The sequence below is a fragment of the Oncorhynchus mykiss genome, chromosome 7, assembly GCF_013265735.2.
Source record: "Oncorhynchus mykiss isolate Arlee chromosome 7, USDA_OmykA_1.1, whole genome shotgun sequence".
Taxonomy (NCBI): Eukaryota; Metazoa; Chordata; class Actinopteri; order Salmoniformes; family Salmonidae; genus Oncorhynchus; species Oncorhynchus mykiss.
In genome coordinates, this window is record NC_048571.1 from 21,778,839 (window position 1) to 21,795,547 (window position 16,709).

Below are 16,709 nucleotides of genomic sequence, written 5' to 3' on the forward strand. Positions count from 1 at the left end.
GTCTTCAACCTCTTATAGGAGGGCTTTGCCAGCCTCCCCGGCCTGCTCTTCTCCTGTAAGTACAGAGTGAACCTCCAGCCACTGGGTACTAAGGGACGTGCCCAAGCAGAAACCACCTTCTTCTTTACCCCCTCCTGCGCCAGCATCAGGGCCAAGAGCCCCAAACACATAGCCTGTCCCGGCCAGGAAGGTGAGACACCACTGACCACCCAAAAACCACTTTGGACACTTTGTCATTGACCTAGTGACCCTTCAGTTCACATGTCCATTGGTGTACCTCTCTATGTTTGAGAGGAACTACATTGAAGTCGGACTGAATCACTGATCTACATATCACCTTGCATCCTAAATGAATCGTCATTATGTGATCAAGATTTGCAATTCTGCGCATTGCTTTGCTCAAACTGGTCCCCTCAAACACTCTTTATGTTTGTCCCATAGGAACTACTCCTCCGAAGGTGCTGTCCAAGGCAGAGAACCTGACCGCCTCCTTCATGGCCCACAAGGGTAACGTCACAGCTGTGTTTACATGGGATGTGTCTGCGCCACTCCCACCCCGACAGCTCCACGGGTTCCAGGTCACATGGGCGGAAGTGACCTCAGCCAGTCGCCATAACAACCTTCCCAACAGCCTAATCTCACAGTCCCAGATACTACCACCAGTAAGTCCATCATTATAAAACCAAATAGTGCTGTCCCACCAGGCACAGACGTCATTTCAGCTTCTTTTCCACGTTGGTTCAACATAATTTCATTGAAATGACATGGAAACAACGGTCGATTCAACCAGTGTCTCCCCAGTGGGGTACCACCATAACTGGAAACCCATATCAACTCAATGAATTAGCCCACCTTTATGCAACAAATCTGACCATTTGTCTCAGGAAATGAAAATTCCCATAACTAACCCAAAAATGTCCAAGTAATCCATTTTTACAAATTCCCATGATTTGTTGCAGTTTAAATAAGTAGTTTCACGGCAAAGGGGGGGTAGTAGAGTAAGGTGACCAAAACATCCATATAGGAAAAAGCCAACCAGCCCCTTTTAACAGTTAATGAGCCCCTGTATTGTTGTCTTCCCTCTTCTGTCAGGAGCGTAATGTCCTGGTAGTGTCAGGTCTGCAGCTAGCCACCCTCTACAGGCTGGAGATCCAGGTGATTGGAGCCGGAGGAGAGGGTCCTGCCACCACCAAGACTTTTTGCACTCCCGACATCTCACCAGTCCTGCAGCACAGTAAGATCATGGATTGGATTATCTTGCTCTTTTCCAGACGCTAAAAGAGATTTATGATGTTGCAGTCTGACTAGGGTTGCAAAAGGAGAGTATATTACTGGAAACTTTCAAAGACTACCAGTAAACTACTATAATTTTGTAACTTTCAAGAAATGTATGGAATTTTACCATATGACATCTAGTGGCATTTTGGGGTACTGCTGACTATCTCTGGCCCTCTGCGTGGCCTCATGTAAAATATATTACAACAAATCCAATAAGATGATTTTAAAATAAATGAATGAATGACAAAGCTATACAACTTTATTCTAAATATAACTTTGTAAATGTATGTGTTTAATGTAAGGATTTCAGCATGAACTATCCTTTCTATTTTTTACTCACTTACTTATTTGACTATATCAATATGTTTTTGCTGTAAATGTTTTGGGTACAAACTGGTTGTAGTTGTGAAAAAAATACAATAGTTGGAGGAGTTGCAGAGTTCACTGAAAATAACGCCATTGTTGATTAGATGCTTTTTTTCATTAATTAGGCTATTTTCTCTTGAACCATGTGGTCTATCCACTAGAAACTCATGGACAATATGAACACAAATATAATAAATGTATACTTTATATATGAATAAATATACATTTTGGTTATTCAAGTATAAATCACTATAGTTTCCATAGATTATCTGTTAATTGCCATTATTACTGAAGAATCTAGTAACTTTCGTAAATTACCGGTAGCTTTGCAACCCTAACTCTGACCATATTGTTGACTTGTTTGTCCTATCTCAGGACCTAGACTCAGGAACCATCACCAGCACCAGCCCAACATAGAGGCACTGAGAGATCAGCTGACCAGAGCTGACCAGACTGCACCGAACTAACCTCCCTGACCCAGGACACTAGAGAACAGCCACCAACAGAAGGGAGAAGGGTTCTCTTTCAGACTCTACTCAGTCATGCCTCTACTGTTGTATGTACACCCTACCAATCAAATAAATTGCTAACAAGTAGCCAACCAATAAACAGTTCACCCAACCCTTCAATGAGGAAATGCTTCTGAATGTTGCATGTGGATATGAGTCGTTATACAGTAGATTAAGATTCCTTAGAGACCTTGGCTTTGCATGTAAAATCCTAGTGTTTCTGGCATGAAATGGTTTGTATTACAACCTCCCTCTCTCCGACAAATAGACAGTGACTTGTCACTGTTAATTAATACATTTTGTTATTTGACATTTTAATATGCTGAAGATGTCATTTTGTGCCCCAACTCATGTACTGTAAATGGTGTACATACAGTTAAGTCTATAATTTATTTATGTCTACAATGGTTTATTTGTATGTATTACTGTACACAGTTGTCTTTGTGTTACTTTTGACGGTGTATGTTCTTTCTAGTTCACCCTTTTGTAAACTGACATACCCTGTACAGAGATGTTCTAAGTCAAAGTAAATTCCATGTCAAAAAGCATTGTGTCTGTGCATATTTGATACTGTATGGTTCAAAAGTCCATAGTTATAAACCAGAGAAAATGGACGACCATTGTGTTTCTATTGACATATATTTGTTGGTGTGCAAACGAAAGGTTAGCTGGGGACGTGTGGAAACACAAACACACACACCACCCGGCAACGCAGTCTGTCAGCGTTCTATACCCATGGTGCATGGCTTCACACTTGTTCCCATTCAACCCAACCAACTGGGTCTCTGTGTTTCTGCCTGTCTAACTACACTATGTGTGCACATGCACCTGAATGTGACTACTATGGTTTCTCTCTCTCTCTATTTTACATCTTCGGGGTCCTTTACCTGTTTATTTTTTATCTTATGAGGGAGTTGTTGGTTCAAGCGTCGAAGCCATCCTTACTGATATGTTAATGCTGATTTAATTTGCTGTCTGTAACCCCGTTTCCATCCACAGATTTAATGCGAGTAAAGTCTAACTATATAAAAAAAAATAGAATGACAGCTGTGATGGATGCAGGAATTTACCGACACACCCCTTGACTTTCAATTGGCACCCTTGACTTGTATGTATTCTCTCCTGATTGGTCTCTGTGGTGCTTAGTCAATGGGAACTCCGTTGCCGGCCCCATCATAACGTTTTTTACACAATCTGGCAGTCTGACTAAAGTGCCAGAGGTATGAGGAGAGACATCCTCCTTTGTATTTATGGGAACAAATATATCCTAACACTTTGGATCCTATTCTTGGACAGTTAGAAGACACAATGTGTCAATGCAACAAAAAAAAATGAAAAATGACTAATTACTGTCCATGAGTAACCTCAACCCTGTGGGTCTGTGGGTGTTTGGGCCAATAAAGTGCCAACTCAATTCTACCACTGACTAGTCTCTCATGCCCCTATGAATGGGGGCACAGGACAACAGTTTCTAATCTAAACCAGCCCTTTTTTACTGGAGTACACTGACCCCTAATTGGGGCTCTTTTCTTGACACACTTTAATACACTTTGGTGCTTACAAACACTCTACATTTATTCACTCTGTGATAGGGTTGGATCCTATATGCTACTTGTATTATTCTCCTGTAAATGGTTCAGTGCCTATACTTTAGGCTGTGTAGAATGGGGCATAAAGGAAATTACCTCTACTAGATTATAGTGATAAGGAAATCAGCATACAGTTTTGGCATGTGTATTCGTTTGCCTATAACTAATCAGAATTCCATTATGTTTACATAAAAAAAGAGAATACTTCAAAATGAGAAGATCCTGACATGGAAAAGACGACGGGGTGGACATAAAGTGTAAAGGAGGGGAAATAACTCCCGCCATGCAGCAGGACACCTTCAGCTGTGGGGTCTTTGTAATTAATATAGAACCTTCACAAAAACACATGGAGCAACTGCGAAAAGAAATGGCTGAGGATATACTAAAAATGTCTGGTATGTAATGTAAGGACATTTCATTCAAAGTAAATGTAAATTCTTTCTTTTTATTTAGTTGTGTGGAACAGCCATATGTTCAGTTCATGCCTATGACTTCAGAGTTCAACAAGGCCAACAACTGCTTCGTGTGTGCCACTGATAAAGAACCTGGATGTGGCCGAAAGACTGACTGGGTTAGTAACTTTATTTAACATGTTTATAATCAGTGACGGCATGTAAGACAATTTATGATATAACACAATGGATGGCTAATTCACCATACCGCATTAATATTTGATATTATTTATAACGTGTTATGCTTTGTTTTGTTTTAGATTGAATGTTTTGCATGCCAATGGTGGTTCCATGTGCTGTGCCTAGGAATGAAGACAAACGAGCTCAACAGAGTGAAGAACACAAACGGGAAGGGCAGTCTTTGTTGTTGTAAATGTATGCTATACCCCATCCACACTGAACAGGGTCTAAAATGTACATCAACCAGGGATAAAGAGGAAGTTAACACTGAAATGTTTTGTACTTATTTGAAGTAAAGTGTCTGTTGACATGTTGGAAAAGATTAAAGGTCTACAATTTCTGTTTAATTTGTCAATATTCAATTTTTATTCATTAATTTTATGGCCACCATTACTGTGGTTACATGTTCAGTATATGTATTGACCAGCAAACCCACTGCAGCCTACCTCACAAGCTCACTCTCCATCCCTGCTTTGGACAATTAATTATATGACTCTCGTACTTTGCCCTTTTCCTTTATGGTTGATATTAACGATGAAAGGAGATATTATCTGTCTCTTTCCTATTGTGTACCGCTGTTAAATACTGCGCCAAAATAAAAAAAACTGGGAAAATAAGTACTTTGAACTACCAATTATTATAGATAAATATTGAAGAAAAGGGTAAACACAATACTGGACTGAACCCCCTAATTGTCAAACTAATATTAATGTACAACAATATAGAAGATACATGACTAGAGGTTACGCAGTGTATATTCACACTTAGGTGTGTAATTGACATGACTAGGAGCTATTAAAATTTAAAACTATGAAAAATGTATGTTACACTGAGTGATTTTACAGTGCACACACAAGAGTGTGCAACATATAAGGTTAGTCCGTGGACATTCTGAAGTTTGTTTGACCAAGGAGCTATTGAAATTGTAAAGTTAGAAAATTTCATGTAAAATCTTGTGAGATGAAAATTGACAAACTAACGGGTGTGCAAAATGTAGGCCCACTGACTGTACATTCTGAACCTTGTTTGAGTCCAGTAGGTCACATGACCAAGGAGCTATTGAAATTAGAACGTTTGAAAAATTAATGTAAAAATGTGTGAGATGAAAATGGACAAACTAAAGGGTGTGCAAAATGTAGGCCCACTGACTGTACATTCTGAACCTTGTTTGAGTCCAGTAGGTCACATGACCAAGGAGCTATTGAAATTAGAACGTTTGAAAAATTAATGTAAAAATGTGTGCGATGAAAATAGACAAACTAAAGGGTGCGCAGTATAGAAGGGTAGTCAGTGGACATTCTGAACCTTGTTTGAGTCAAGTAGGTCACATGACCAAGGAGCTATTGAAAATCGAATACAAAAAAGTTGTACTTTGTTTACGCTCCCTAACTAATTCAACTAGGAATACAAAATGCTGTTCACATTTCCACATGTTTATTTGCTTTGGAAAGCGAATTAATGTCCAAATCGTGAAAATAAGACCTGTGCAATGTTATGCGCAATTTTTCCAACATCGTGACACGTATTTGGAGTCTGTGGCTCAAGTAGTTTGAAAGCGCGATTGTTGATTAAAAAAATAATATAATAATACAATTTTTATTTTATTTTTTATAATAACACGTTTGAAAGCGCGAATATCCGTCAAATATCTCATTTGAAACTGTGTTTACCTCGGTATAAATAATAATGAACTTCACAGGGTGGTGAAAGTGCATTGTATGAGCTTGATGCTCCTTTCTAATAAATGTCGAGGGTCTTATTCTGGTGACATGATGATCGACGCTTGATAAACGTTTTGTCAAATAAAAACATTCTCGCTCTTATCCATAATCTCTTCGTGTAGACCAGCCTACCTGCAGCGCCTATCCGCACTGTATCTGCGAGCTGTTGGCTACATCGCACGTGCCAAGATCAGAGTAGGCACATTTGCTATTTAACGCAACAACGTTAGTGACAAAACTATCGGTAGAGTTGAAATGCGATGGAAACACATTGAACACTAGATTTCTATTTGGTACATGAAAACTAAAGCTAGAGTACATGTTGTGTGCACTCTGTCATCACGCATGTTTTTTCTATCTGCAACAAGTCAGTTTGATGGAAACAACTGGTGAGAAAATGCTATATTTTCTTCATGCAGATATGAGAATATTCCCATGAAAATCTGTTTCCAATTGGATGGAAACCTACTTTATGGCAGGCAGTGGCGGCTCCTCAGAGGAGGAAGGGGAGGACAATCCTCAGTGAATTTCATAAATATAAAAATGCAAAAACATAAAAAAATACTATACTATACTAATACTATAATATACTAAATATATTCAAGTCGCAAAATAATTGATTAAAACATACTGTTTTGCAATGAAGGTCTACAGTAGCCTAAACAGCACTCTGTAGGGTAGCACCAGAGGAAAGTTAGCCAGAGGAAAGTTAGCTTCCGTCCTCCTCTTGATACATTGACTTCAATACAAAACCTAGGAGGCTCATGGTCTTCACCCCTTTCCATAGACACAGTAATTATGACAACTTCCGGAGGATGTCCTCCAACCCATCAGAGCTCTTGGAGCATGAACTGACATGTTGTTCACCCAATCAAAGGATCAGATAATTAATCTAGTAGTGAAAAGCATAAGCTACAGCTGGCTAGCACTGCAGTGCATAAAATGTCGTCAAATGTGGTGAGTAGTTGTCTCAATGAGAGAAAGACAATAGTTTAACAGTTTTCAACAAAAGAATTACAGGAGAAGCAAGAGGGAGAGCGATTTTTTATTTTTTATTCCACTTTCAGCTTCACTTAGCTAACAAATGCACCTGGCTAGTTTAGGCTACTCAAACACCGAGAGGGATACAGAGGGATACTATGTTAGCTAGCTGGCTATGACTATCCGACACAACACTGGAACTCTTCCAAGTCAAGGTAAGATTTTGGTTTTATTCATTTATTGCCACCGGGGCCCGCTGGTGTAACTGCTAAACTGCTTACTGACTACACTGTAATGTTACTGTATGATTGTAGCGGGTTTACTAACGCATTAGTTAAACTAGCTATGTTGACTAGGACGTTACTTTAGCTAATATGGGGACAAAGATATAGGCAGTGTGCATCAGTTTTGGTTGGAAATGTTTTTTCACATGGTCACATACAGCTGATGTGTTCTGCATTGAAGTCCACAAACGAAGGGAAAAGGTGAGAGGAAGAGAGTGCATTGATGTGAGAAGGAATACAACGTGGCTGCTATGAAAGTGAACTGTGCTTACTGGTGATAAGGGTTGTATAAACATTTCTCAAACGGAAGCAAACGAAACAGGGATAAAAATACCTGAATTTGTCCAATAGAAACTCTTGTTTGCAACTGTTCGACTAATGATTACACCCTAGATAAGCTAGATGCAGGCAAGAGTGTGCAAGGCGGTATTGAATGTGTCACTGTCCATGTGTCACTGTCTGTCACCTTTTCTCTCGACCTGTGTGCACCTACGTTGTAAACTCTCATTCATAGGCTAGGTCATAGCAACCTCATGATGGGTATAGGGAAAATGTTTGTATCATGTAGTAGCCTAAACCTGTTGATGTTACATTGAACTGTGTGAATGGAATATGAATGACAGTCATCCAACATGCTGTAATAGAAACAAGGCCATGCTCATGAAAAAAAAACGTCCTCCATCATCGTAAGCGGCACTTACCGCTACTGATGGCAGATAATGGTGTAAAACACTTGTATGAACAGTAATCGGCTGAATGCTCTAGTATACACTGTACTGGGAGTCCTGAAAGGCCTTGCTGCAAACATAAGCACATCTATCCAGCTCCATCCTGGTATAGTATTCCTAACTGTTTCAAGAGTATGTTCTCTTATGTTTATGACCTTCCCTGGGGGGTGGGGGGGTAGACAAATAGAGGTAGAGACGGAGGATGTAGGAAAAAGGGAGAACATATGGGATTTCTATCAAAACAGTTTAGAAGGCATGTTTAAAATATACAAATATATTTCACATATTTATTTTAATGTTTTAGCACCTAGCAACAAATGTCAATATCCTAGCAACAAACTAACTTCAAAATGTACAGTACCAGTCAAACGTTTAGACACACCTACTCATTCAAGTTTTTAAAATTTTTTTAAAACTATTTTCTACATTGTAGAATAATAGTGAAAACATCAAAAGTATGAAATAATACATATGTAATCATGTAGTAACCCAAAAAGTTGGAGGTGTGTTTTGGGTCATTGTCCTGTTGAAAAACAAATGATAGTCCCACCAAGCGTAAACCAGATGGGATGGCGTATCGCTGCAGAATGCTGTGTTAGCCATGCTGGTTAAGTGTGCCTTGAATTAAAAATAAATAACAGACAGTGTCACCACCAAAGCAACCCCACACCAGCACACCTCCTCCTCCATGCTTCATGGTGGGAACCACACATGCAGAGATCATCCGTTCACCTACTCTGCATCTCACAAAGACATGGCAGTTGGAACCACAATTCTCCAATTTGGACTCATCAGACCAAAGGACAGATTTCCACCAGTCTAATGTCTGTTGCTCGTGTTTCTTGGCCCAAGCAAGTATCTTCTTCTTATTGGTGTCCTTTAGTAGTGGTTTCTTTGTAGCAATTCGACCATGAAGGCCTGATTCACGCAGTCTCCTCTGAACAGTTGATGTTGAGATGTGTCTGTTACTTGAACTCTGCGAAGCATTTATTTGGACTGCAATCCGAGGTGCATTAAACTCTAATGAATGTTTCCTTTGCAGCAGAGTTAAAAAAAAAATGTTTACTAGGCAAGTCAGTTAAGAACAAATTCTTATTAACAATGACGGCCTAGCCTGGCCAAATCCTAATCCGGACGACGCTGGGCCAATTGTGCACCGCCCTATAGGACTCCCAATCACGGCCAGTTGTGATGCAGCCTGGAATCCAACCAAGGTCTGTAGTGACGCCTCCAGCACTGAGATGCAGTGCATTAGACCGCTGCCCGACTCAGGAGCCCAAGAGGTAACTCTGAGTCGTGCTTTCCTGTAGCGGTCCTCATGAGAGCCAGTTTCATCATAACACTTGATTGTTTTTGCGACTGCACATTTTCTGGAGTGACTGACCTTCATGTCTTAAAGTAATGATGGGCTGTAGTTTCTTTTTGCTGATTTGAGCTGTTCTTGCCGTAATATGGACTTGGTCTTTTAGAAAATAGGGCTATCTTCTGTATACCACCCCTACCTTGTCACAACACAACTGATTGGCTCAAATATATTAAGAAGGAAAGAAATTCCACAAATGAACTTTTAACAAGGCACACCTGTTCATTGAAATGCATTCCAGGTGACTACCTCATGAAGCTGGTTGAGAGAATGCCATGAGTGTGCAAAGCTGTCATCAAGGCAAAGGGTGGCTACTTCGAATAATCTCAAATATCAAATGTATTTTGATTTGTTTAACACTTTCTTGGTTACTACATGATTCCAGCGACGGTCTCCGGTCCGGAGCCTCCAGCGACGACCTCCTGTCCGGAGCCTCCAGCGACGGTCCCCAGTCCGGGGCCTGCAACGAGGGCCCCCAGTCCAGGGACAGCAACGAGGGTCCCCAGTCCGGGGCCTGCAGTGAGGGTCCCCAGTCCAGAGGCGCCACCAAAGTGGGGGGAGCCAGAGGTGGAGAAGGGTCTGCGTCCCGCACCGGAGCCGCCACCAAATAGATGCCCACCCGGACCCTCCCCTATAGATTCAGGTTTTGCGGCCGGAGTCCGCACCTTTGGGTGGTGCGCCTTTGGGGGTCACGCCCTGGCCATAGAGAGGCTTTTATTCTCTATTTTGGTTAGGACAGGGTGTGACTAGGGGGGGGCATTTCTTTAATTCTATGTTTTCTGTTTCTATGTTTTGACTGGGTATGGTTCTCAATCAGGGACAGCTGTCTATCGTTTTCTCTGATTGGGAATCATACTTAGGCAGCCAGTTTTTCCACCTTAGTTGTGGGTAGTTGTCTGTGTTAGTGGCCTGTATAGATAGCCCTAGTCAGATTCACGTTCGTTTTTGGTGTTTCTTGTTTTGTTGGCAACATTCTTAATAAAGGATAATGTACGCTCACAACGCTGCACATTGGTCCGGTCATTTTCAAGATGACGTTCGTGACACTTGAATTTATTTTAATGTGTCGATATGGCTATATTGTAAATGTTTTGCCGCCAAACTGGTGGCTGTTGTGAAAAAGTAATTAGTTGGAAGAGTAACTGAGTTAATTGAATATAATTCCATTCTTGATTAGATCCTTTTTTCATTAATTAGACTATTTTCTCTTTAACTATTTGATCTATCTACTAGAAACTCATGGACAATATGGACACAGATCAAATTTAAAAAACTGAAAAAAATTTTAAAGTATAAATTACCAAAGTTACCATACATTGCCATAGATTACCTGTTAATTACCATTATTACCTAAGATGCTGTAATTTTGGCATATTACCAGTAAGTTTGCAATCCTAACCCTGACCTTATTGTCGACTTGTTTGGCCTATCTCAATGTGACCATTCAGGACCAAGATTCAGGAATCATCACCAGCACAACATAGAGGCACTGAGAGATCAGCTGACCAGAGCTGACCAGACTGCACCGAACTAACCTCCCTGACCCAGGACACTAGAGAACAGCCACCAACAGAAGGGAGAAGGGTTCTCTTTCAGACTCTACTCAGTCATGCCTCTACTGTTGTATGTACACCCTACCAATCAAATAAATTGCTAACAAGTAGCCAACCAATAAACAGTTCACCCAACCCTTCAATGAGGAAATGCTTCTGAATGTTGCATGTGGATATGAGTCGTTATACAGTAGATTAAGATTCCTTACTGACCTTGGCTTTGCATGTAAAATCCTAGTGTTTCTGGCATGAAATGGTTTGTATTACAACCTCCCTCTCTCCGACAAATAGACAGTGACTTGTCACTGTTAATTAATAGAAAATGTTAATATAAAAGTTACATCATTTTACGTTTTAATATGCTGAAGATGTTATATTGTGTCCCAACTCTCATGTACTGTAAATGGTGTACATACATTTAGTCAATCATTTATTTATGTCACAGTGGTTTATTTGCATGTATTACTGTGTTTATGCTTTCCAATTCACCCTTTTGTGAACTGACATACTCTGTATAGAGATGTTTTAATCAAAGTAAATTCCATGTCAAAAGTGTTGTCTCTGCATAATTTTATACTGTATGGTTCAAAAGTCCATAGTTATAAACCAGAGAAAATAGACGACCATTGTGTTTCTATTGACATGATATCTTGTTTGGTGTGCAAACAAAAGCTTAGCTGTTGAAACACAGGTCTCCTGGGGACATGTGGAAACACAAACACACCACCCGGCAACGCAGTCTGTCAGTGTTCTATACCCATGGTGCATGGCTTCACACTTGTTCCCATTCAACCCAACCAACTGGGTCTCTGTGTTTCTGCCTGTCTAACTACACTATGTGTGCACATGCACCTGAATATGACTCTGCTATGGTCTCTCTCTCTCTCTCTCTCTCTCTCTCTCTCTCTCTCTCTCTCTCTCTCTCTCTCTCTCTCTCTCTCTCTCTTTTACGCCTTTTACGGCTGTTTATTTTTATCCTATGAGGGAGTTGGTTCACACATTGAAGAAAGCCCTCCTTGCTGCTCTTTATGCTAATGCAGATATCATTTGCTGTCTATGGCATGTAATGGTGTAAAACACTTGTATGAACAGTAAACAGCTGAATGCTCTTGTAAACACTGTACTGGAAGTCTATTTAGTATAAGGAAAGAATGTCCTTGCTGTGAACATAATCAACTCTATCCAGCTCCGTCCTGGTTCAGGATTAATGACTGTGTTTTAAGACCGTGATCCCTCTATGCCCAAACACGTCTATGACCTTCCCTAGAGAGGTCATAAGAGAGATCAAGAGAGATGAGGCAGAAACATAGAGGGAGAGATGGAAAAAGAGAGGAGGAAGGAAGGAAGGAAGGAAGGAAGGAAGGAAGGAAGGAAGGAAGGAAGGAAGGAAGGAAGGAAGGAAGGAAGGAAGGAAGGAAGGAAGGAAGGAAGGAAGGAAGGAAGGAAGGAAGGAAGGAAGGAAGGAAGGAAGGAAGGAAGGGGGACAACATATGGGATTTATATGAAAGTTTAGACGGTATGGTTAAAATATTAAAATATATTTCTCATATTTCTTTAATTTTTAGCACCTAGCAACTGACTTCGAAATGATAACCTAGCAACCAACTAACTTCAAAATTATAACCTAGCAACCAACTAACTTCAAAATATATATTTTTAACGATGGCCTTATCCTTCACCTGATACCTCCACCTTTGTCCTCTGTTTTTACCACCATGACACAAACTTGTATCCTCATTGGGGAAAAAATAATTCTTTATCATTCTTCAAGGTCATCTTTGTGACTGAGGAAATATCCAATGTTGATATGTCAAGCTTATGTTACTGTATATATTAATGTTATACTGGTAACTGCCAAAATAATGGAAATGAGAGCATCAGCTGTTCCGGACGACTGTGTGATCATGCTCTCCGCAGCCGATGTGAGTAAGACCCTCAAACCGTTCAACATGCACAAGGCCGCAGGGTCAGACGGATTACCAGGATGTGTACTCCGAGCATACGCTGACCAACTGGCAAGTGTCTTCACTGACATTTTCAACCTCTTCCTGTCTGAGTCTGTAATACCAACATGTTTCAAGCAGACCACCATAGTCCCTGTGCTCAAGAACACTAAGGTAACCTGCCTAAATGACTACTGAACCATGGCACTCATGTCTGGAGCCATTAAATGCTTTGAAAGGCTGGTCATGGCTCACATCAACATCATTATCCCAGAAACCCTAGACCCACTCCAATTTGCATACCACCCAAACAGATTCCCAGATTATGCCATTTCTATTGCACTCCACACTGCCCTTTCACACCTGGACAAAAGGAATACCTATGTGAGAATGCCATTCATTGACTACAGCTCAGCGTTCAACACCATAGTGCCCTTAAAGCTCATCACTAAGCTAAGGACCCTGGAACTTAACACCTCCCTCTGCAACTGGATCCTGGACTTCCTGACGGGCCACCCCCAGGTGTTAAGGGTAGGTAACAACACATCCGCCACACTGATCCTCAACACGGGGGCCCCTCAGGGGTGCGTGCTCAGCTCCCTCCTGTACTCCCTGTTCACTCATGACTGCATGGCCAGGCATGACTCCAACACCATCATTATGTTGCTGATGACACAACAGTGGTAGGCCTTGTTACGTTCCCCAGTTTCTGGGTTGTTTTGGGTTTGTTTGTGTATATATATATATATATATATATATATATGTATGTGTTAATTTCAGGAAATGGCTTCCTGTATTCCAAAGCAGCTGATTGGTCGGCCCCAATGCTAATTGAAGCTCTGACCCCGCCCTCTCGTCAGGGGATACAGCTGTCTTCAATTACCAACTCCTTATGCAGCTTGAAAAGCCAGTGTTCCTTTTTTAGGAGAGAGCTTATTATTTGTATGTCTTGCGTTTCGTTGTTGGTCTGTATAATTTGTTGTAAAGTATTTTGTAGCTGGTCCTGTAGAGGTATGTGTATGTCAAAAGGACTGTGTTTTTGATTATTGAAATTTTTCACTTTACGTTAGTAATTATTTTTTGGTCCCGGTGGGGATGGGGAAGGCACCTTGGGAGTGTTTAGGCAAGAGGCCTGCGGGCAGTAGTATGTACTCTGTCTATGCCCACTAGGTAAGATTTAGCATGGGTCCTCAGATCCTCAAAAGTTTTACAGCTGCACCATCGAGAGCATCCTGACGGGTTGCATCACTGCCTGGTATGGCAACTGCTTGGGCTCCGTCCACAAGGCACTACAGAGGGTAGTTCCTATGGCCCAGTACATCACCGGGGCCAAGCTTCTTGCCATCCAGGACCTCTATACCAGGCGATGTAAAAAAAAAAGACTCCAGTCAAAGCCAAAGACTCCAGCCACCCTAGTCATAGACTGTTCTCTCTTCTACCGCACAGCAAGCGGTACCAGAGCGCCAAGTCTAGATTCAAGAGGCATCTAAATAGCTTGTAACCCCAAGCCATAAGACTCCTAAACAGCTAAGCAAATTGCTACCCAGACTATTTGCATTGCCCTCCCACTCCCGGAACGCTGCTGCTACTCTCTGTTTATTATCTATGCATAGCCAATTTAATAACTATACCTACATGTACATATTACCTCGACACCGGTGCCCCCCGCACATTGAAATTGACTCTGTACCGGTACCCCCTGTATATAGCCACGCTATTTTTATTAACTACTGCACTTTAATTACTTGTTATTCTTATCTCTTATTTTCTTTAAACTGCATTGTTGGTTAAGGGCTTGTAAGTAAGCATTTCACTGTATTCTGCGCATGTGACAAATACAATTTGTGTTGGCCATCTACATGTCGCTAGCTATACAGCTATATGTCTGTCACAGTGAGGTGTCTAGCTATAAGTCAACCCCGATCAATCAAATGGATAGGTGTAAACAATTATGGTAACTCCAACTGCCCTTAACTAGGTGTCACTAGGTGACAGAGAGACCCATACAGAAAGAGGTAGAGGAAGAAAGTGACAGAGGGGGAGAGAGTGGTGGAAGAGAGAGATGGAGAAAGAGAAACAGCAGTGCAAACTTACTTTGCCTAACAAGTTGGAAGACAAGTCTATCACATGAACCTACATGGGAAGGATGGCCAGCCACACAGGAGGGTGATTTTCACTAAGGAGAAGGAGGCCGTGCTGACAGAGATGCACGTTGGACATTTTATTATGAAATATATTTGCATTTATTTCTGTTATCAATCAAGGTGAGACTGAACATCAACAAGGCGCAGGATAAGCAGAAGGAGAGCTACCGGAGGAGAATCGAGAAGGGGACCAAGTGCTTCGACATCCGGGCGAATGACTTGGTTTGGTTGAAGGACGAAAGGAAGTCGAGACCTGGGAAACCTTGCTGCTCTTTCGCTCCTAGCTGGGGTCATCATCCGTCAGGGTTGATGAAATATAAAAAAAATCTCATAACCATTTGAATTTGCACACAAAATAACCTGAAGCTAGTTGTAGTTTTCCTAGCATTTTTCTCTTTATGTCTTCATAAGGGTTACCTCGGTGGAAGCCAACTATCTTCTCCAGTTGGAGCAGTTGGACACTTCCAACTGTTCTGTCACACTCCTGGTTAGACTATTTTACAGTTGATCATGCTCAAGCTCTTTTGCAGGTGCAGCATCCAGAAGTAGGAGGCCTTGTGGTGGGCGGCATCGCCATGCTGTCAGCAGTACCAACACTGGCCCAGGGGTTTGTCCAGATAGTCAATCTCAAGGCTAACTACTCCGTCACGGTAAGTAGCCTTCGCTGCCAGGTAGGTACTGTTAAGGAGTATGACTCCAGTGGTCAGAACACAACCCCAGATTTTCTCTCACAACTGACAGTTCAGTTGCCCAGTTCCTTACTGGTCCTTAACCCCTTCTCCCTAACCATTCGTCTCTCCTTAACCAAATCAAATTTTTAGGTCAGGTTTGGTATGGAATTGGACATTGGTTTCTAGTTAGTGTTTGCATATCTGGAGGTTCTAGATTTGTGTATGTAATATGGCAGAAGTATACCAGAGTCCAATACACAGCAGGGTTGAGTCATCACCATATTGCTACACCTATCCAAGCCCCATCAGGTCAAACACTACAAAGATAGAGTCGGGGGTTAAAGGCCTTAATTAAAAACAAAATCCTTCTCTCGGCCTATACCTTGACATGGTGAGAGAACTTCCAAATAAACCAGGCCCATGTTATTGAACCCCTGACTGAGACTGGCTGCCTGTCGAGGACAAGTGGCTGGAAAAACTAACTGCAGCAGTTGATCGAGCAGCTCTTGATTCTGTCTGTTTCCTCTCTCCTCATCCTTTAACTCTTTCTCTTCTCTCCCTCCAGACGAAATTCTGCATGTAGTGATGTCTGATTGCCCAACAATCTGCCCACTCATCCCATCCCCTCCATCTCATTATATTATCTAAAGCTACTGTTATTGTCACTATCTGCTAATAAAGTTTGCTAGCCATATCACACTGGGCATATAATATGTGAGATACATAGATGAACTAAAAACCACTAGCACTCAGAACAAAGAGAGCCGCAATGCCTGGACTTCGCAGTCTCCCTCTTCAAATCCCCCTTCCGAGACTGCCTGTTGAGAACAAGTGACAGGGAGAACCTCCCAACCACACAGCAGCCACCTCTTTAGTCCACACACCAGAATGATGTATTTCAGTCTGATTGCCATGTGAGTGTACCCCAAAAAAACTGTGAAAATAAA

General features: G+C 41.5%; 1 protein-coding gene across 2 annotated transcripts in view; it reads left to right on the forward strand.

Moving 5' to 3' along the window:
- LOC110527503 (anosmin-1) overlaps positions 1–11,341 on the forward strand; it is a 28,052-nt gene extending 16,711 nt beyond the window's left edge. Inside the window, exons 11-15 of one of the 2 annotated variants that reach the window (XM_021608817.2) lie at positions 19–190; positions 442–662; positions 1,093–1,234; positions 2,020–2,063; positions 10,938–11,341. In XM_021608817.2, the coding sequence (XP_021464492.2) occupies positions 19–190; positions 442–662; positions 1,093–1,234; positions 2,020–2,063; positions 10,938–10,985 (627 nt within the window). In that variant the 3' untranslated portion in view covers positions 10,986–11,341. Of the gene's footprint in view, positions 1–18; positions 191–441; positions 663–1,092; positions 1,235–2,019; positions 2,699–10,937 lie in introns of those variants that run through there. The other variant, XM_021608816.2, reaches the window with a different exon arrangement.
- The last annotated feature ends 5,368 nt before the right edge of the window (positions 11,342–16,709 follow it).